This window comes from Antennarius striatus, chromosome 7 (assembly GCF_040054535.1).
Source record: "Antennarius striatus isolate MH-2024 chromosome 7, ASM4005453v1, whole genome shotgun sequence".
In the NCBI taxonomy this organism is placed as follows: Eukaryota; Metazoa; Chordata; class Actinopteri; order Lophiiformes; family Antennariidae; genus Antennarius; species Antennarius striatus.
Genome location: NC_090782.1, coordinates 19,419,122 through 19,439,179, shown reverse-complemented (window position 1 = coordinate 19,439,179; position 20,058 = coordinate 19,419,122). Strand labels below are relative to the sequence as shown.

Below are 20,058 nucleotides of genomic sequence, written 5' to 3'. Positions count from 1 at the left end.
GATCTTTATGTGTTGTATTAGTACCCCACCTAGAGGAAGGACTCAGACCCCAGGTGTCTTCCTCAGACTCACTGCTCACATTTTTACTTGCTCGTTTTGCAATACAACAGTTGATCCACACAGCCTTAAAAGATGAACAATACCCCAACAAACTCTATATTTGAAACAAATAATTTTGGCTTCAGTTTTATTCAGGGAGACTCACCTCCACTCATCTGCAACATATTGAGATGTGCGACGGTGACACGCACAACCACACAAGACAATAATATGAATAATATGAACATGGATGTCAGACTGACGGAAATATATTTACTACACATTAATACACCATTCTAAAGTCCATTATATACATATACTGTATATATATATATATATATATATATATATATATATAGAGAGAGAGAGAGAGAGAGAGAGACAGAGACAGAGAGACAGAGAGAGCCAAGCACCAGCTACTGGTGGACAGAGCAGTACACAGAGACTTTAAGAATAGGCAGACCAACTTGTGCGCCGCCTGGATAGACTACCAGACAGCGTACAATTCAATACCACATATGTGGACACTGGAATGTCTGGAACTGTATAAGATCAACAGGACACTACGAGCCTTCGTCAGGAACTCAATGGGAATGTGGAAGACAACCCTGGAGACTAACTCTAAGCCAATTGCCCATGTTAACATCAAGTGCGGCATATACCAAGGGCATGCACTATCACCACTGCTGTTCTGCATTGGCCTGAACCCCCTTGGTCACATCATCACAAAGAGTGGCTACGGATTCCGATTCCGAAGCGGGACAACAATCAGCCATCTCCTCTACATGGATGACATCAAGCTGTATGCCAGGAGTGAGCGAGAGATCGACTCACTGATCCACACCACCAGGATCTACAGCGACGACATAGGGATGTCATTCGGATTAGACAAATGTGGCCGGATGGTATCAAGAAGAGGCAAGGTGATCAGAACTGAAGGGGTTTACCTACAAATACCTTGGAATTCCACAGGCTAATGGCAATCACAAGGAGGCAGCCAAATACCTCCAGAGAGTAAGGCAAGTCCTGAGAAGTCAGCTGAATGGCAAGAACAAGGTCCAAGCCATCAACATGTATGCACTGCCAGTCATCAAATACCCCGCTGAGATCATAAGCTGGCCAAAGGAGGAGATAGAAGCCACAGATATTAAGACTTGAAACCTCCTCACCATGCATGGAAGGTTTCACCCCAAGTCCAGCATCCTGAGGCTGTACACTGAGCGGAAAGAGGGAGGCCGAGGACTAGTGAGCATCAGGGCCACTGTCCAGGATGAAACATTGAAAATCCAAGAGTACATCAGGAAGATGACCCCAACAGATGAACTGCTCAGTGAATGCCCTAGACAGCAGAAACCTGAGGAGGAAGAGGAGGAGGAGGAGACAACATGGAGGGACAAGCCCCTACACGGCATGTACCACCATCAGATGGAGGAAGTGGCTGATATCAAGAAGACCTACCAATGGCTGAATAAAGCTGGACTGACAGACAGCACAGAGGCACTGATCATGGCAGCACAAGAACAGGCCCTAAGTACAAGAGCAATAGAGGCCAATATCTACCACAGTAGATCTGACCAAAGGTGCAGGCTATGTAAAGAAGCCCCAGAGTCAGTCCAGCATGTGGTAGCAGGGTGTAAGATGCTCGCCAGCTCAGCATACATGGAAATGCACAACCAAGTAGGTGTGATAGTTTACAGGAACATCTGTACCCAGTATGGACTAGAAGTACCCAAATCCCAATGGGACATACCACCAAAGGTGGTTGAGAACGACAAGGCTAAGATCCTGTGGGACTTTAACTCCCAGACCGAGCAAACAGCTGCTGGCTAACAAACCGGACATAGTGGTGGTGGACAAAGAGCAGAAGAGAGCAGTGGGGATAGATGTGGCGATTCCAGCTGACGCCAACATCAGGAAGAAGGAACACGAAAAGATTGAGAAGTATCAAGGGTTGAAAGAACAGCTGGAACAGATGTGGAAGATCAAGGTTAATGTGGTCCCTGTGGTAGTTGGAGCACTTGGGGCAGTGACCCCCAAACTGGAAGAGTGGCTCCAGAAGATTCCTGGAACAACATCTGAAGCCTCAGTCCAGAAGAGCGAAGTCCTAGGAACAGCTAAGATACTGCGCAGAACCCTCAGACTCCCAGGCCTCTGGTAGAGGACCCGAGCTTGAGGATGACACACAGATACCATCCCACAAGGGAGATGTATATATATATATATATATATATAAAATAGTCACAAAGCATTTTTATGTATTCTTTTTTTACTATAACAAATCTAAACTGTCTACCCTGTCCTGAAGTGGAGAGTTAATGCAGAGTTGTTTTGTATTTGTTCATCTAAACATTTCTTTTAACCATATATCTACACACGCACACATACACACACAGACAAGTTTTAAGTAAAACATACAAAGTGAAAGAAGAAATGAGAACACATTTGTTAACTCCTTTAATGGCTGCAGTGTTAATTATAAATGGGTACTGTAGCAAACATGCTATTATTTACAAAAAGATGTCTCAATGTGGATTATAAAGCTTTCAGACGGTTACGGGTTGTGTTTATTAAAATATTGGCACATTCCTTATTTACAGCACAAATATTTGTACCTGTGCTGAGAAAGTTGGTAGCACCCCTAGGTACAGATGAATATGTTGGTACAAGTTAATCTCAAGGAAAATACACAATACACAGAAAATGACACCATGTGAAATATCTACAAGACATTCAGAGTGAGGATTTGAAAGCCTGAGATACGGAGAAAAAAAAAAAAACTTTGGTTGTTGCACCAACAGGTCAAGTTCATTACAGTACACTGCCAACGACAGCATAAAAACATAACAGAATTCAGTTTTCTTAATCGTGTTTCAAAAGTCCAGTCAAGTACACATGTAAATATGTCTAAAAAGCACAAAAACCTGTGTTCATAAGGCAGATTTTTTACAGGGTTGTAGATAAGTGAGAGAAAACAATGCCGAGAGTCAAAACTTGGCAGATATTTATCAAAGCACCTCAGACGTATATCGGCTTCGATTAAATTGTTTTCATGTGACTGCATGGTATCTTCGCGTTCCGCTTTTGCGTGGGTTTGTGTTTTCAGAGTGTAAGTGTCTTTTTTCATAGCCCGCAACGTTCAGCCCGACGGAGAGGCGTGGAGAGACGCTCCGGTCTGCACCGTCACATCATTGGTTGACAAACAGTAATCAGATGCAAATTCCTAACCTCTGAATCAGCAGTGGCCTGCCCCCATACTCCCCCCCACACACACACACACACTGCCCCACTCTTCGTGGAGGGACGGGGTAAATGCCAGGGTGTGAATTTATGGGGGTGGCAAAAGACTGGACATCAACCCAAACTGCTGTCAGACTTTTGTTTTTCATCCATTACTTTAAAGAGAAATGATCTGCAGGTTAATCAGCCCTGACATTGATGTAACTGTAATGTTAATTATGAGACGTGTCTCAACGATTTCGATTTTTTTAAATTTCTGGGTACTGAGGTCTGGCTCTGAGTGAAGAGACATCCTAATGGTCAAAAAGACCTTTGGTTTCTTATACAAACCCAACAAGAAGTCTAACATTTTTTTTAGTAGTATTAGTTAACCGTGGTGGATGCTGACATGTTCACATATAATATTGTCAGACATATTTAGGTATGTATGATTTTTTTAAAAACTTTTCATTGTGTACAAGGAGGTGATAATGGAAACCTCGCAGGAATAAAAAGTCAGAGTCGTTGCAGCGACGCCTTGGCTGCCACATACTTGGAGAGCGAGGGCCCGTTCTGGTTGTAGTTTTATTTAATGAGGGCCAGAACACTTCGGGTGCCCAGGTCTGGTGCAGTCCCCGACACCAGAACTAATTGCTAATCCTATTTCTGGAAAAAAGGAAGTTGATAATTTGAACATTTCTATCTCATGAGTTGCAAGATCTGGCCGATGGAAAGACTCCACTATTCCTTCTAATCTTTTTTAAAGAAAGCTGCTTATTTATTTTGAATTTCAGTGTTTACATTCTATTTCATTGTTGATTTCAGCTGCTGGTCTGAAAACCGTATGAAGTTAAAAATGAGCTGTGTATGATCTAAACCAGCTATTGATACTTATTTACAGTTTGTATTTCTTTGTGTTTTATCTAAATAGAAATAAATTCATTCATTCGAATAAATTTAGCAAATATTCACATCACTATTTAGAAAAAAGAACCTATATTCTGCTGAATATGTGCTATAATTCAAATGGTTATTAGTAACAGAGGTTCAGCCATTAAAACTTCCACAAAATGGAATTAAATTTATTACATCATCTTTTTGCATTCCGTAGCCTCCAGCAGGAAGTATAAACTCTGAATATGTATGAAGATCACAACTGAACACTACATTTTAAAAATTTGGGTGAAGCACATTGACTAATTACACATTTGAAAGTTGGGGCATAGTTAACTAATTCAAACAAAGTGCTCATTCGTGTGGGAAAGTGAACATTTAAATTGACTGAAAATGAGATGTTCAGTCTCATTTAATTACACTTTAATATACATTTTACTGTCTTCATCACATTGTGGCTGAAATGTCCTTAAAGTCATAGGCCATGTGATCCAAAAAGGTATTTTACACTTTGAGAAAAGAAAAAGTCTGTGAATGCTGACTGGATAGTAGCTGGTTGCAGCTGCTTACTAAAATAAAAAAGCTCAACATATTTTAAAGAGAAAAGCGAGCCACCATCTGCCTCATCACATGTCATGGGATCCAGGGCAGAGGTGTATCCATTGTGCTGACACATACAGACATAAAATTAAATTCAAACAGCGCTGACGCTCTCTGCGGTGACGACAAGTAGATTAATCAGAATATCAGTGATACAACACTGATGATACACGTCAGCTGCAGTTCATCTTTGCAAGGGTGAGGTCAACACAGAAAATTACTGGGTTTATAACCCACAATGATGTGAGCATCTAATGACACAAAAAAACAAAATAACACAGGTACTAAAAACAGCTCACAAGAACTTTTTAGCTTTTTAAACACAATCAAGAGTTCAGATTAAAGATAAAGCTTTAATCACTTCAGGTTTAATATTAACAGCATCCGTCCAGTACATAGCTTTCCATTATGAATGTAGCTGCAAGAGGACACAAGCCAGTGTCTTATTGTGCCGGTCCCAAGCCCGGATAAATACAGAGGGTTGCGTCAGGAAGGGCATCCGGCGTAAAACTTTTGCCAAATCAAAGATGCGAATCAAACCTATGACTTCCATACCGGATCGGGCAAGGCCCGGGTTAACAACGACCGCCATCGGCGCTGTTGACCTACAGGGCGCCGGTGGAAATTGGATTACTGTTGGTCGAAGAAGGAGAGGAGGAAAGTGCGTTCGCTCGAAGAAAGAGAAGAGGAACACCAAGACTATAGGACTAAGAGTAGGGACGTTGAATGTTGGAACTATGACAGGAAAAGGTAGAGAGTTGGTTGACATGATGCAGAGAAGGAAGGTAGACATACTATGTGTACAGGAGACCAGGTGGAAAGGTAGCAAGGCTAGAAGTTTAGGAGCAGGGTTCAAGTTGTTCTATCATGGTGTAGATGGGAAGAGAAATGGAGTAGGAGTTATCTTGAAGGAGGAGTTTGTTAGGAATGTCCTGGAGGTAAAAAGAGTGTCGGACAGAGTGATGAGTCTTAAGCTAGACATAGAAGGTGTGATGTTCAATGTTGTTAGCGGGTATGCTCCACAGGTAGGATGTGAGCTTAAGGAGAAGGAGAAATTCTGGTCGGACTTTGATGAAGTGATGCAGAGCATGTCTAGAAGTGAGAGCTTTCCATTATGCTGATATGATACATTTAACAAGTGCATTGTGTTGACAAAAAGTACACACTGTAAATGTGGTAATCATAAGTTTATGTAGGCGGTTGTTTCACACTGTTGTTCTTTCATATGCAAATATAACAATAGTATGTGGGTACAGAATGACAGAATTTGACCTTTTCCTTCTGTTACTCTTAACACTGACACACACGTTTATGTGATAAACTGATTAATTCACTTGATTAATTTGTTTTTAACATTTTATAAGAAATTGTGGAGCTGAAATCCTTTAGAATTTGGTTGAACCCCTTTTTTAGACACAAAACTTCACAAGAAAGAGACACTGTGGGGCACAGAGCATCAAAGTCGATGTCCAAATTCACTTTTAACATTTTTAGTTGATGCTTTGTTCGGCCTTTCTACTTGGCTAATTAAAAATGACAGCAAAAAGTGATCAGTTTTCAATGACAAGTGTAGATAACTTATACAATTTGTTCAATTATCATGAAGGTGAACTTTGTTGATCTTTATGTGTTGTATTAGTACCCCACCTAGAGGAAGGACTCAGACCCCAGGTGTCTTCCTCAGACTCACTGCTCACATTTTTACTTGCTCGTTTTGCAATACAACAGTTGATCCACACAGCAATACCCCAAGAAACTCTATATTTGAAACAAATAATTTTGGCTTCAGTTTTATTCAGGGAGACTCACCTCCACTCATCTGCAACATATTGAGATGTGCGACGGTGACACGCACAACCACACAAGACAATATGAATAATATGAACATGGATGTCAGAATGACGGAAGTATATTTACTACACATTAATACACCATTCTAAAGTCCATTATATACATATATACATATATATATACATTATATATATATATTTAGCGATAAGTCGACTCACTGATCCACACCATCAGGATCTAAAGCAATGACATAGGGATGTGATTCAGATTAGACAAATGTGGCCGGATGGTATCAAGAAGAGGCAAGGTGATCAGAACTGAAGGGGTTTACCTACAAATACCTTGGAATTCCACAGGCTAATGGCAATCACGAGGAGGCAGCCAAATACCTCCAGAGAGTAAGGCAAGTCCTGAGAAGTCAGCTGAATGGCAAGAACAAGGTCCAAGCCATCAACATGTATGCACTGCCAGTCATCAAATACCCCGCTGAGATCATAAGCTGGCCAAAGGAGGAGATAGAAGCCACAGATATTAAGACTTGAAAGCTCCTCACCATGCATGGAAGGTTTCACCCCAAGTCCAGCATCCTGAGGCTGTACACTGAGCAGAAAGAGGGAGGCCGAGGACTAGTGAGCATCAGGGCCACTGTCCAGGATGAAACATCGAAAATCCAAGAGTACATCAGGAAGATGACCCCAACAGATGAACTGCTCAGTGAATGCCTTAGACAGCAGAAACCTGAGGAGGAGGAGGAGGAGACAACATGGAGGGACAAGCCCCTACACGGCATGTACCACCATCAGATGGAGGAAGTGGCTGATATCAAGAAGACCTACCAATGGCTGAATAAAGCTGGACTGACAGACAGCACAGAGGCACTGATCATGGCAGCACAAGAACAGGCCCTAAGTACAAGGGCAATAGAGGCCAATATCTACCACAGTAGATCTGACCAAAGGTGCAGGCTATGTAAAGAAGCCCCAAAGTCAGTCCAGCATGTGGTAGCAGGGTGTAAGATGCTCGCCAGCTCAGCATACATGGAAAGGCACAACCAAGTAGCTGTGATAGTGTACAGGAACATCTGTACCCAGTATGGACTAGAAGTACCCAAATCCCAATGGGACATACCACCGAAGGTGGTTGAGAACGACAAGGCTAAGATCCTGTGGGACTTCAGCTTCCAGACCGACAAACAGCTGCTGGCTAACAAACCGGACATAGTGGTGGTGGACAAAGAGCAGAAGAGAGCAGTGGGGATAGATGTGGCGATTCCAGCTGACGCCAACATCAGGAAGAAGGAACACGAAAAGATCGGGTCCTCTACCAGGCCTCTGGTAGAGGACCCGAGCTTGGGGATGACACACAGATACCGGCCCACAAGGGTGAGAGGGACATATATATATAGTCACAAAGCACTTTTATGTAGTCTTTTTTTACTATAACAAATCTAAACTGTCTACCCTGTCCTGAAGTGGAGAGTTAATGCAGAGTTGTTTTGTATTTGTTCATCTAAACATTTCTTTTAACCATATATCTACACACGCACACATACACACACACAGACAAGTTTTAAGTAAAACATACACAGTAAAAGAAGAAATGAGAACACATTTCTTAACTCCTTTAATGGCTGCAGTGTTAATTATAAATAGGTACTGTAGCAAACATGCTATTATTTACAAAAAGATGTCTCAATGTGGATTATAAAGCTTTCAGACGGTTACGGGTTGTTTCAATTCAAATATTGGCACATTCCTTATTTACAGCACAAATATTTGTACCTGTGCTGAGAAAGTTGGTAGCACCCCTAGGTACAGATGAATATGTTGGTACAAGTTAATCTCAAGGAAAATACACAATACACAGAAAATGACACCATGTGAAATATCTACAAGACATTCAGAGTGAGGATTTGAAAGCCTGAGATACGGAGAAAAAAAATAAAACTTTGGTTGTTGCACCAACAGGTCAAGTTCATTACAGTACACTGCCAACGACAGCATAAAAACATAACAGAATTCAGTTTTCTTAATCGTGTTTCAAAAGTCCAGTCAAGTACACATGTAAATATGTCTAAAAAGCACAAAAACCTGTGTTCATAAGGCAGATTTTTTTACAGGGTTGTAGATAAGTGAGAGAAAACAATGCCGAGAGTCACAAATTGGCAGATATTTATCAAAGCACCTCAGACGTACCGATGTAACACATCTACTGTACATACAGTATACCTCTTTAAACGTACACATAAAGACAGAGGCTTTAGAATTCTGTCATATGTAAACTGAGTGCATGTTGCATGTTACACAAAATCCATGATAAACCTGTGCGAGCAAAAAAGTTCCTTTTGTTTTTGATGAATGAAATAAGAAGCTGCAGTTTCCTGCATAGGAAACTGGATAAGTAGATAAAATCAGACTTAAGGTTAAAGCTTCGAATACGTTTTCAGTGTCATCTTGTATGTAGCTTGTGCTCAACCGTTATTCTGTTGATATATACAGTTTAGTTGGTGAGCAGGCAAGCAAACGCTTCAAATCATAACTTATAAATTTGGCTGATGTGGAAAAAAGTGGCAAAAAGAAATATTAAAGTATGTAACCCCCCCCCCCCATTAAAATTAGTTTCTGAAGAAACTGCCTCAGGAACTTTGTTCTCATTTGTGATTTGGGGAAAATAATCAAACAGTTACACCCCAAGCACATTCGAACATGCGAAATGATCTACCTTGATGAATCCTGTTTCTGTGTTTGCAAAGAAAGACGACTATTAATATTCATGCTCATTACCTCACTACACACACAAATCCTACAGGCTAATGCTTCAGGCATTGATCGCTTCACCTTTCACAGCATCCCTACAAAATGTCATTACCATTACAGTCATGTCAATATTGACTGATATTAATTCATATTTTATTGGTTAATATTCAATATGGGTTCACGCAGCATAATATTTGCTTTCTATTCCTGCAACTGAAAATTAATAATTTATTTTGTGTCAACTTGTCAGTTTCAATCCATTGCAGTGTGAAAGGGGACAGCAGAAAACAAATCTAATTTGCCTGTAAGATTTCATTATTGTCAATTCCGCATCAAAAGAGGGCAATGACAGAAAAAGAAAAGAATAAATTAGCCCCATTTTTTTTTAAATTAAACTTTTCACAAAAGTCTGGAAACTTTTGTGAAAATTTTAATTTAATTACAAATTCTGCATGATAAAAACAAGGTTATCAGATCAAATACACTGTGTGGCATCCGAAAATGCAACCGTAACAACTTTGATAAGAAATTATTATTACATTTTCACAAGTAGGGCAGAAACTTTTACATTTTTTGTAAAAGACCTCTTTTGCGCAGTCTATGCAAAATCTACGTGCACAGGATTAGCTACTTTTCAGACAGATGCCAACTTTAGTAACTACAATTAAAGATTTGTACGTTACAGTTTAAGATCTAGATAGAGTGAATGGAAAATTTGTCACAAGTGACCAAAGAGCAACAAAAGAGAAGCATTTTTCATCTTTTCCTTCTGAGCTTTGCAACATTAAACAGACACTATACAGACGGCGCGTCTTATCGACATCTCTTAGGCTCCTGCCTGCAGAAGAGCACTGTCGTGGAAACATGACGCGGTCCTGATCTCAACTCATTTGCTCCACGTAGACGGAGAGCAGAGGTCTGGGTGGCAGAAACTCTTCTTGTTTGTTCACCACTTCAGTCTGACGTGAACCGTTCTGGTAGGTGCCTGGGAGTCCAACAAAGACACAGTGATCGCTCTCCTTATTCAGTTATAAAGCATGGATTAGTCTGACATACTGCTCCAGAGTGTGTGTGTGTGTGTGTGTGTGTGTGTGTGTGTGTGTGTGTGTGTGTGTGTGTGTGTGTGTGTGTGTGTGTGTGCTCACTTGTAGAAACAAGGTCCATATACTGGCAGACAGCATGAAGCAGTAGTCTCTCAAAGCTGATTCACAAACAGAGACAGCAAGGTTATAAAATCTGATCAATTTCAAATTATTTGCCTTTCTTTTTTTGTTTCCTGTTGCTTCAGTACCTCCACTTCCTTGTGTGGGTCCTAGAGGTTTCACGTGATCTTTAGCTTGTACATGAGTAAAAGATTTCACGTGTATTCGGGAAGTGTGATAAAAGGCCAGACGGAACTGAACGGGTGGTGTTTTGTTGTTTCAGGCACTGGTGAGACATGAAATAAGATCCAGGAAGCTCAGCCTGAGTCATGTTTCTGTAAGCTTGAAGGTTTATCAGACACCAAAACGCCGCCCACTGTTTTATACGACCATGAGCCAGGACTGTCATCCAAACACCCACGACATGATAATCACTGACAGGTGAAGTGAAGAAATGGGTTATCTCATCACAAAGGCACCTGTCAGAGGGTGGGATGTACAGGTATGAGGCAGCTACTGAATATGTTCATGAAGTCGCTGAGTTGGAAGCAAAGATAAACGGGCGACCGCGAGGATCTGAGTAACTTTCACATGGGCCAAACTGTGATGAGGCAACAACTGGGCCAGGGCGTATCTGAAAACTACAGATTTTGTTGATCGTTCCCAGTGGAAGGATCCCCATTTAAACAGAAAGCTGTTTAGGGAAGGACAACTAGTGACAGGGTCATGCCTTGTCACCAGTTGCCAAAAATTCATTGCTGCACATTGGTGCATAGGGTTAGCCTGTCTTTCTCCTTTTCTGTCACAAATCTCTCACATTGTCTCATTTAATAGAAGTAAAACATGACACCAGAGGGGGACCACAGTGCAATGGAATGGTATCTTTAAGGAACCCAACTATAGGAGGTCAAGGTGTCCTGGACTTCATTCAAATTCCCTACTTTTCACTGTTTGGGAACATTGACACAAAGTTTTATTATAAATAATATTTAAGACTATAGGAGAAAGATTTCCAAACCTGCTGGCTAGGTTGGTTGTGTAAACTGAGCGTGGCTGAGCATTGAAGAAGCTCAAAAGTTTTTCTTCAAGTACTTCCAGAGTTCCCTGTCAGAAAATTATAAAAGAGAGGGTTACAGAAAGGGTGACAACAATACACAACAACAACAGTTCTAGAAACTCAACAGTTTGAATTTGAACAAAAACGTTCCATGGGTTGTCATGATTCCTTTGTCACTCAAACTTGTCTGTCTTCCTTTGATTTTTGCGTCAAAATATTTGGTTATGACGCTTTTACAAACAGACAAAAAATGCATATGATATATAGGTTAAACAGAGGTAAAAAAAGAGACAGGTTTAATATACGCAGCATGGAAAAACAAGAAGGTAGTAACACATTAAGTTCCATGTGCAATGATTCCCTTTCTGACTGATTTATACAACAATCATACACAGACATCACTCACCAGAGGGATTTGTTTCCGTCTCAGAGTCACTCGCAATCTGCGATCGATCCTCTGGAAGCAGTCCTGGGCAGTGAAGGCAACATTTACTGTGAAGAGACAAGTGATGGTCAGTCAAACAACCACACCTGAAAACAAGTCAGTCAATAAACAGAGACGCTCACCACTCCTCTCGTCTTTAGGGAGCCGGTTTATGATTTTTTTCTTGGCTCCCTCCCGCTCCAGCAGAGACAATAACTTCTCCTGCTCCTCACCAGAGCAGTTCATGAAGTCATTCCATGGCTAAAAGGATGAGAGAAGAATGACGACCATTTTTAATCATCAAGACTGTCTGTGATTATGTTTGGTTCACAGAGGAGACGCAGCCGCTTTATTCTTAGGTTTCTGAAAGGAGTCGAGAAAATAAAATCCATTCATCCATCCTTTTTCCTGTGGAAGTGATTGTCTAAACACTCTGAGGATTATACCTCTGCTGCAGCATATCTGGGCTGGCAACAGCATGAGGTGGGGTACACCCGGATAAGATGCCAGCTCATCACAAGCAGTAAAATCCAATTACCGTATTTTCCGCACTATAAGGCGCACCTAAAAGCCTAAAATTTTCTCATAATCCCGTAGTGCGCCTTATAATCTGGTGCATTTTATATATGGATTAATATTCATATTAATATTGGTTAAAAACATGATCGCTGAAAAAAGCCAGCAGTCTGGCCACCAGTCATGCCGCACTCCGCCACCAGGGGAGCCCCCTCACAAGGCAACCGGGCCTTCACCCCCTAACAACGGTAGTCAAGCATCACCGAAGCAGGGCGAAGCAGGGCGAACTCTTTCTCACTCTTTCTATCTATAGAGCAGGGGTCACCAAATTGCGGACCGCGGTTCTGGACCTGTGACCACTCCATGATAAATTCACGAGAGTAGATTTTCTTGGCGATTTTTCTTGGCGATTTTTCTTGGCGCATTTTTACTTGCAGTTCGTGGCTACACCCAATGCTCTTTCTTCTCTTCTTCTCCCATGTGCCTATGCTTCCTTCCTTTTATTTTAGGCTAGTCTTTTTCCTGTTGTTATAATTATGTAACAGCATGCATATAATGTAACTTATACAGGGTCTTTGGCTGTGCCATTACTTTCTGTCATTGTTGTGTGTATTTATTGTATCTCTTGCGAGCAGATGTCACCTGAATTTCCCTTGGGATCATTAAAGTATATATCTATCTATCTATCTATCTATCTATCTATCTATCTATCTATCTATCTATCTATCTATCTATCTATCTATCTACAGACGGCGGGCGCTGCTCCTCCAATTAATACGGTAATAGCTCTACTCAGCGCTGTCAGCGAACCCGGAAGTAAGACAGCCCGCTGCCGCTGTGAGTTTACCGCTAAAGCGGAGCACAGAAGGAGGGAGACAGCATAGCTCCAAACGAAGGGAGGTTAATGAGGAAAACCGCTGGTTAACAATGAGTGGACGAAATTTATATTTATTCCTCCATCAGGCAGTTCAAAACCATTTCACCTTATATAGTTTGAACACGTAGCATTAATTAAAAGTGGTAACATGAAGCTCCACTATGAAACAAAGCACAGATCATTTGCGCAGAATTATTCTCTGAAGTCTGAGCTGAGGGCAAAATGACTGAGAAAAATGCAAATGAATGTTCACTAAAGGCATGGTGGAGTTTGGAGCAACATAAAACATCTTTTAGTGATGCTTAAATATACAAAACAATCCAATAATAACCAAAATGGTTCAGTCCAGGTATTGGGCTGGCCTGACAGCGTGCCACAAAGCTTTTTAAGCCACACCCAGGTAGTGCCTCGGTTTGGCCCCTGACCCGGAGGCGGACCAATGCAGCATCCTCAGGTGAGCGTCTCTCATACAGTTTTGTGTGGATGTTGGGAAAACGCATAGGCGCCGAGTGTGCACCCTCTAACGCACTACCGCGACAGTTCGTTTGATGCGGAAACATGAGTGTGGACCTGCCGGAAACCTGTGGCTGCTCTCCTTGGCGAGGGAGAGGCTCGCGGAACGGAGATGGACGGATCGGTCTCCATCACTGCCTTGCTTTTGGGTCGGTGCTCCTAAAGTCTTTGCTGGTCCGACTAACTTCTAAATTTGGGAGCACCAGTGCTACCAAGAAAAAAAGTTAATTTCGAGCCCTGCACCGAAGTCCGGGCTCTGACTGAGCTGCTCTCAGACGGTAGAGCAGACTGTAGGAGCACCGGTGATTACGTAGCAAAACATCAGGAACTTTCAACAATTCTATTAATAAAGTTTGACTGACTGACTGATCTCAGTATTTCCTAACTATTTGGCGTCGGAAATAACCCACTTTAAACTTAATTGGTCTTAAAAAAGCCATTGTGCTGTCATCTGGAAACACACGGAGAAACTGGCATAAAGGTGAATGAAAGACCCTCAAAGCTGAAATTCCAGCCTTTTCTGAAATTTCAAGAGCAGTCACTGCTAGACAAAAGTGCCAACGGGTGTGCTGCATTGATTTACAAATGTAGATGATATCTCTGGGCGGGCGGCGGAGGGGCGCATTCAGGCTTGTGTATTCTGTCTGCAGCGACGTGCTGTGAGATTCACGGCGGTGAGCCACCAACGTTAAAGTCAGTTCTAGGAGTAAAACAGCGTCATATTTTCCAGTAAATTAGCAACCTGACATTAAAAACTAGTTAAAAAATTGTTTTGGACACACAGCAGCAAATAGCTGCACCTCACCTCCGACTGGACTACCGATCGATCGAAAAAATATTTAATTAATAAACAAAGACGAACGTCGGAGCTTAAATATCCTGCTTCAAACTTCGGATCAGGAAATAATCCGCTCTGTTCGCACTGACTGCACTCGTAATGAATTTGACCAGTTTTTAATGTCAAGTTTTTTAATATGCGTGTTGACTTCTTTCTAAGATGGCAAAGTGATCAAGTGATCAGGTTTCCTTGATGACGCTCAGAATGGCTTATTGACATAACAATAGGGGCCATTCAAAGGTAGTCAGGAAGTCATGAATGCAATCATGACTGCATGAGCAGCACGCAGCATCTAGTGGACGGATTGCGCAACTACAGCCGCTGCAGTTTATCAAATAAATTGTATTTATTTTTTATTGTGTGCGCCTTATAATCCGGTGCGCCTTATATATGAAATGCATTATAAAACAAATAAATTATTGAGGGTTTGCCTTATAGTCCAGTGCGCCTTATAGTGTGGAAAATACTGTATCTAAATATACTGTAAGTGCAGGGATTACAAAGAAGACAATTTACCTCTACGTAGTTTCCATTGGGGCAGGCCTCTGTGAAGATGGATGGAATCGCTGGGGTACTGCCAACCTCCAGATCATCCTTTGAGCACTCGTCTCTCTCAAGAAGATTAGCAAGGAAGCGTGCTTTTAGAGAAAAGAGAATAAAAGTGATAAATGACAAGAGTTATGGAATTGGCAGATTTATTAATTTTACATTTGATTCCTTGTGAATACAAAAAAAAAAAATTTTCTGGAGCAATCCAGTGCAAATGATCTTTTCCATTGTAGAAGCATAAGATATCGAGGCTCACATTATAATCTGATCTTCTGAAATGAGAGCTTACTGTTCTCCTGTCTGCGAAGGCTCTTCTTGCCTTTGGCTCGAGGAATGAGGTCAGAGTTGCGGATGGCTTGGCTGATAAAAAACTGCTTCTTTTTGGTTGGAGACACTCGCTTGGCAGGAGAGCTGGGCAGTGAGGTGCATTTCCGCTCCTCTATCAGGCTGTGAAAACAGATGACTATTAATGTAGATGGATGATAGTAAAAGAAAACGCAAAAAACACACTAAGTACACAAAGATAGAGAAGAATACTGTATTTTGTGTGACGTTTTCTTGTATTGTTCTTGCTTTAAACTGTGTATCCACTTTGTCTCTGGCTGATATTTTTAAATCTTGGGTGGATGGACACTACGCACCTCAGCAAAAACATCTGTCTGCATAATAATGGTGGTAAATTGAATATCTGCGTGGGAATTCAGTGTGAACTCATAATATATGGTCACACTTGACTGAACCTGAATCATAATTTTTAGCGAGCCTTTCTCCAGTTCATTTCAAATGATTTGCCAAACTAATTCTAAAGTAAGTTTGCATGAACATCACAGCAGGGGTATCATGTCAGTCAGGTGTCACCTGAATAGTGGACGATTTTTTGGATCTCTTGAGGCCCCGAGACTTAAACCTCACTGAAAACCTGTGGGGTCATTTGAATGGGTGACACACCTCTGACAAAGGATGACCTCTGGAGATTGTGTCAGTCTCTAAGGAGGATATTGACTGATTGCTACTATAATGTGTGCAGATGGGAAGCACAAAGGATATTATTCAGCTTCATCCAATTTGTGGTCCATGTGTTTAGATAGATTAGATAGGTTAGATATACTTTATTAATCCTGGAGGAAATTGTGTAAATCAACGAGGAACTTGTGTATAATGATGAAAAGGTATAAAAATTAATAAATATGTGTCATTATTTTCAAATCAAAACAAAAGAGAATGATGTGTTTTAAACCCCTGTCTGTGGATCCACCATCTCATCAGTAAACGGGCTACAAATGTAGGTCAGTGGGTGTTGCGTGATCAGCTGATGCCATTTTTAGCCTCAACCACTACTATAAAACATCTTACTACTATTACCCCTGATTGAGCACCTCTAGTTCTTAATAATATTACTGCATTTTTAAAAAAAAAATTTTTTTAAAAAAGGTGCAGATCTGTGGCTGATTAGTTTTAATAACATATTTTCACGTTGTTAAAATGCGAAACATTTAACACGTAGACATCGAGGCAGCGGCCTTATCACAATAAAACCACAAAGTATTGTACGAAAAGCAAATCTTATTACTGGTATTATTATTATTATTACTGTTATTGTTAATCTAGTGATAGGAACTATTATTATAAGATTATAAGACGTGAAACATCTTTAAAGTTATATTGGGATATAATGACAGCCAGCTGCTAAAAGGTCAGCGACAAAAATACAAATCAACGCGTCAAAACCTCAATATTTACAACAAAACTGATCTCTAGAAATGATATGAAAGTTATAAATTAACACGGAGGTTTAGGATGTCTTAGATAATATACAAGCCTGCATTACAATATAAGCATAACTTGTATTAAAACTCAACGAGCCATTTAATTGGAGCTAAAATTCTGGCTAATGCTAAATACCTGGCTAACATCATGTACAGGAGAGTCTAACTCACATATAATCCCGTTCCTCATGGTTGTTTGTCAAAACGACCATCTTATTCCAGCAAAATAAACGGAGGAATGTCAAGCCCGGGTCTTTAATGAACGGGTGAAAAATAAAGGACGAAGGGGTGAAATTGAAAACTCAAAGACTGTATTTGTTTGGCGGATTAGCTGGTAAGTAGCTACTAGCTAGCGCTTGATCGTGAGCTGACCCTTCAAAATAAAAGTCAGGCAAAGAATTGTCACTCTACTCTTTTTCTCTCCTCTGTCTGCGCTTAAAAGTCAATGTTCTGATAATAACAACTTCATTCAGAATTTTGGGATGTTTTGGACCGCATCAGACACGATGCTTTTAATTTGATTATGTGAGTCAAGCTAAGAGGAGAACATTTGTGGCACACTTGACCCAACATAGTGTTTTTATAATCACTTTAAGAAAATGTTTCACATTTCCACAATTAAAAAAATAAAAAATCTAAATAATCAGCACCTTTAAATGGTTTCAAACGTTGTTTACACCCGGAATAAGAAGGAATCTTCCCACGCTTGAATGGTATGTTTGCATGTTTCCATAACAACCAGTGTAACACCCTGACAGACCTCCAGTCAAATTGGTTCTTGATCATGAGAGACTGCTTTTGGCACAACTCAGTTCTGGGTAAAGTTTCTAGTTTTACAGGAAATATATATTTTTTAAAGAGATGTATGGACTACATGTGACAATATTGGTGAAGGTATTTTCATGAAAACTTCAGAATGTCGAAAGAGAAGACGAGGCCAGGACCAATGGAAGCACCAGAACCAGACACTTCCCTGATGATCGTAAAATCTATTCCGGGGACAAGAACTGTGAGGCTAAAGAAGAATAAAATTACAGCATCAAACAACAAATGTCTCACTACTAAAAATGAGACATCAGGGAACATACTGAGACTTTGTGTTAACCTCATGCCTGTTTTGGCAGCAGCCAAAGAACTTGTGGATGAAGAGGAGAGGAAAGAAGAGGACCACGTTTGGTCAAATAAAAAGAAACCGGAAACCAAGAACATAAATGATCTACTTGTCCCCAAAGTAGTTGAACAAAAACTCCATCCAAAAGCTTCCTATGCAGGATTGAATTTGGATAAGAAACAGAGTCTTCAGTTTGTGTTACCACCTGTCTCTGTACCAACATCAGCGTGTTTTGTCCAACAGAAGACCAGGTGTCGTAAACCCCTTCCTCCCATCAGCTTAACAGAGCAAATGAAGACCATCGCTCCCAACCTCAATAATGAAGGTAATGGGTTAGTTACAGGCCAGGACCCAGACTGCAGGCCCCTGACAGACAATCCCCTGTTCTCCAAAAGTGTGAGTAAAAAAGATAAACCAGCTGATATTCAAAGCAAAAGTACAAATATTTTTTTCTACAAAAGATATTTACATGAAATGAAATAATTTCCCTTTGGGATTATTAAAGTATTCTTTGTCTTTATTATCAACTTTATGAAGTACTGTACTTAATATAAGAATTCTTGTAACTAATGACGGGATCTGGATATACATTTTCTGTTCTACAAAAACTTAAAAAAAACAAAAAACAAAAAAAACCCACTACACATCGGTCTAAACCTCCTTTCTTGCTCTCTGGGTAGAGATCTGCCGAATTTGGTCTTCCTGACATCTCCTTGTCCAGCCTGGATGCCCTGCTGCAGGCGGTCTCACAGAAACTGAGGAGGAAGAAGAGCACTGTTGATGAAGGACCATGGAGGTATGTCCAGTCTGATCACCTCCTCATGACTGCTAGTGAATGTCTGATGGATGGGAGTAGGCGGCAAATCGATCATATTAATGATGATAGGAACCCAGCTGACATGTATTTTTGGCAGTTCTTGAGGGTCATTTAAATGTTATTTACTATGTTGTAAACTACTGTATACACCTCAATGGATTCATGTTTTTTGGACAAGTTTGTTTTTGATTTATCAGTCTTTTTTTTGCCAACTAGTGGCTACCGTGTCTAAATGTAAATGCTTATTTATCTGAATATCTCACCGGAAGATGATGAAATCATCCAGGAAAATGATTTTGTGTTTTCTTTTTTAAACAGTGAAGTGATGAAAGAAACTTCAGAATATGGATGGCAGCTAAACAGATGGAAGAGCCTACCTCCACTTCTTCCTGCACCAAAACCACGGCTCATTCTCACAATGACCAAGAAAAACTGTGATTTCCAGCATCCCGAGTGACTCTTTGAAATGAACAAACTGGAACAAGAAAGTTTTTTAAAAAATGATAAAGAAACTGTTTATTTTTATTTAGAACAAAACATTCACAATAGACATACAGTATACCCATTTAATTCTTTAGGAGCAGTTGGAGTATATAATCTAATCTTAAAAGTTTATGCAGATAAATGTTCAAGTAGATCTTTTCAAGCATTAATAAGAATACATTCAATAGAACAGACATCCCACCATTTTAATCCATCTTAATGTTTATATTTTGCATAATTTCTCTACATTTAACCTTTTGAAACACTAAAATTTGAATTCATTTTGATACTTAATGCTCGTCTCATGCTTATAGTTACAATTGTAACAATCTTCTGTCTATGTAACACTGCATTACAGTGTAGTAACAACATCCACTGAAAGTCAGACCTGTATCATTTTTCTGCTGTAAAAACAGTTTAATGAAAGAATCTTAAAATTTTAAAAAGCAGAAAGGCAATGTACTTTCATCTGATTTTTAAAGTATGAATTGTTCTTTTTTTAGTGCATATTTATTGTTTGATATGTTTTACCTTTCAAAATGAACTTCAAAATTGATTTTGGAGTGTGTAGTGTGATGCAGAAGTATTTTAAACTCAAACCCTAATGAGTCACATCAGTATGAATTAAAGTATTCCATGATATGTTTTGAAATTTGTAACACAAGATCT

At 40.3% G+C, this 20,058-nt stretch overlaps 2 protein-coding genes across 3 annotated transcripts; one reads left to right on the top strand and one right to left on the bottom strand.

The window, feature by feature from the left end:
• Positions 1–8,160: 8,160 nt before the first annotated feature.
• On the bottom strand, positions 8,161–17,357 carry r3hdm4 (R3H domain containing 4). 2 transcript variants are annotated; one of them, XR_011036740.1, is made up of 9 exons: positions 17,150–17,357; positions 15,502–15,659; positions 15,180–15,301; positions 12,063–12,180; positions 11,902–11,987; positions 11,457–11,542; positions 10,588–10,724; positions 10,442–10,497; positions 10,219–10,281 (listed from the first exon to the last, which is right to left on the bottom strand). XR_011036740.1 is itself a non-coding variant. In XM_068319591.1 (8 exons), the coding sequence occupies exons 1-8, from the start codon at positions 17,188–17,190 to the stop codon at positions 10,178–10,180; spliced, it is 771 nt and encodes a 256-aa protein (XP_068175692.1). In that variant the 5' UTR covers positions 17,191–17,357; the 3' UTR covers positions 8,161–10,177. The 2 variants fall into 2 exon arrangements, 1 of the variants encoding a protein (XP_068175692.1); XM_068319591.1 differs by lacking the exon at positions 10,588–10,724 and having other exon boundaries at positions 8,161–10,281.
• A 310-nt stretch (positions 17,358–17,667) lies between these two features.
• On the top strand, positions 17,668–19,363 carry LOC137598451 (uncharacterized). Its single transcript, XM_068318580.1, has 4 exons — positions 17,668–17,796; positions 17,894–18,485; positions 18,770–18,885; positions 19,225–19,363. Exons 2-4 carry the CDS (start codon positions 17,895–17,897, stop codon positions 19,361–19,363), a joined length of 846 nt encoding a protein of 281 aa, XP_068174681.1. The 5' UTR covers positions 17,668–17,796; position 17,894.
• Positions 19,364–20,058: the final 695 nt, after the last annotated feature.

Bases quoted from the DNA above. Each gene is read 5' to 3' on its own strand.
- LOC137598451 (XM_068318580.1), top strand. From the start codon at position 17,895: ATGTCGAAAGAGAAGACGAGGCCAGGACCAATGGAAGCACCAGAACCA. The intron at 18,486-18,769 runs GTGAGTAAAAAA...CTCTCTGGGTAG, and splicing joins ATCCCCTGTTCTCCAAAAGT to AGATCTGCCGAATTTGGTCT. The intron at 18,886-19,224 runs GTATGTCCAGTC...TTTTTTAAACAG, and splicing joins GTTGATGAAGGACCATGGAG to TGAAGTGATGAAAGAAACTT.
- r3hdm4 (XM_068319591.1), bottom strand. From the start codon at position 17,190: ATGGTCGTTTTGACAAACAACCATGAGGAACGGGATTATAT. The intron at 15,660-17,149 runs GTGAGTTAGACT...CTGTTTTCACAG, and splicing joins CATGAGGAACGGGATTATAT to CCTGATAGAGGAGCGGAAAT. The intron at 11,988-12,062 runs GTGAGCGTCTCT...GTCTCTTCACAG, and splicing joins CCCTAAAGACGAGAGGAGTG to TAAATGTTGCCTTCACTGCC.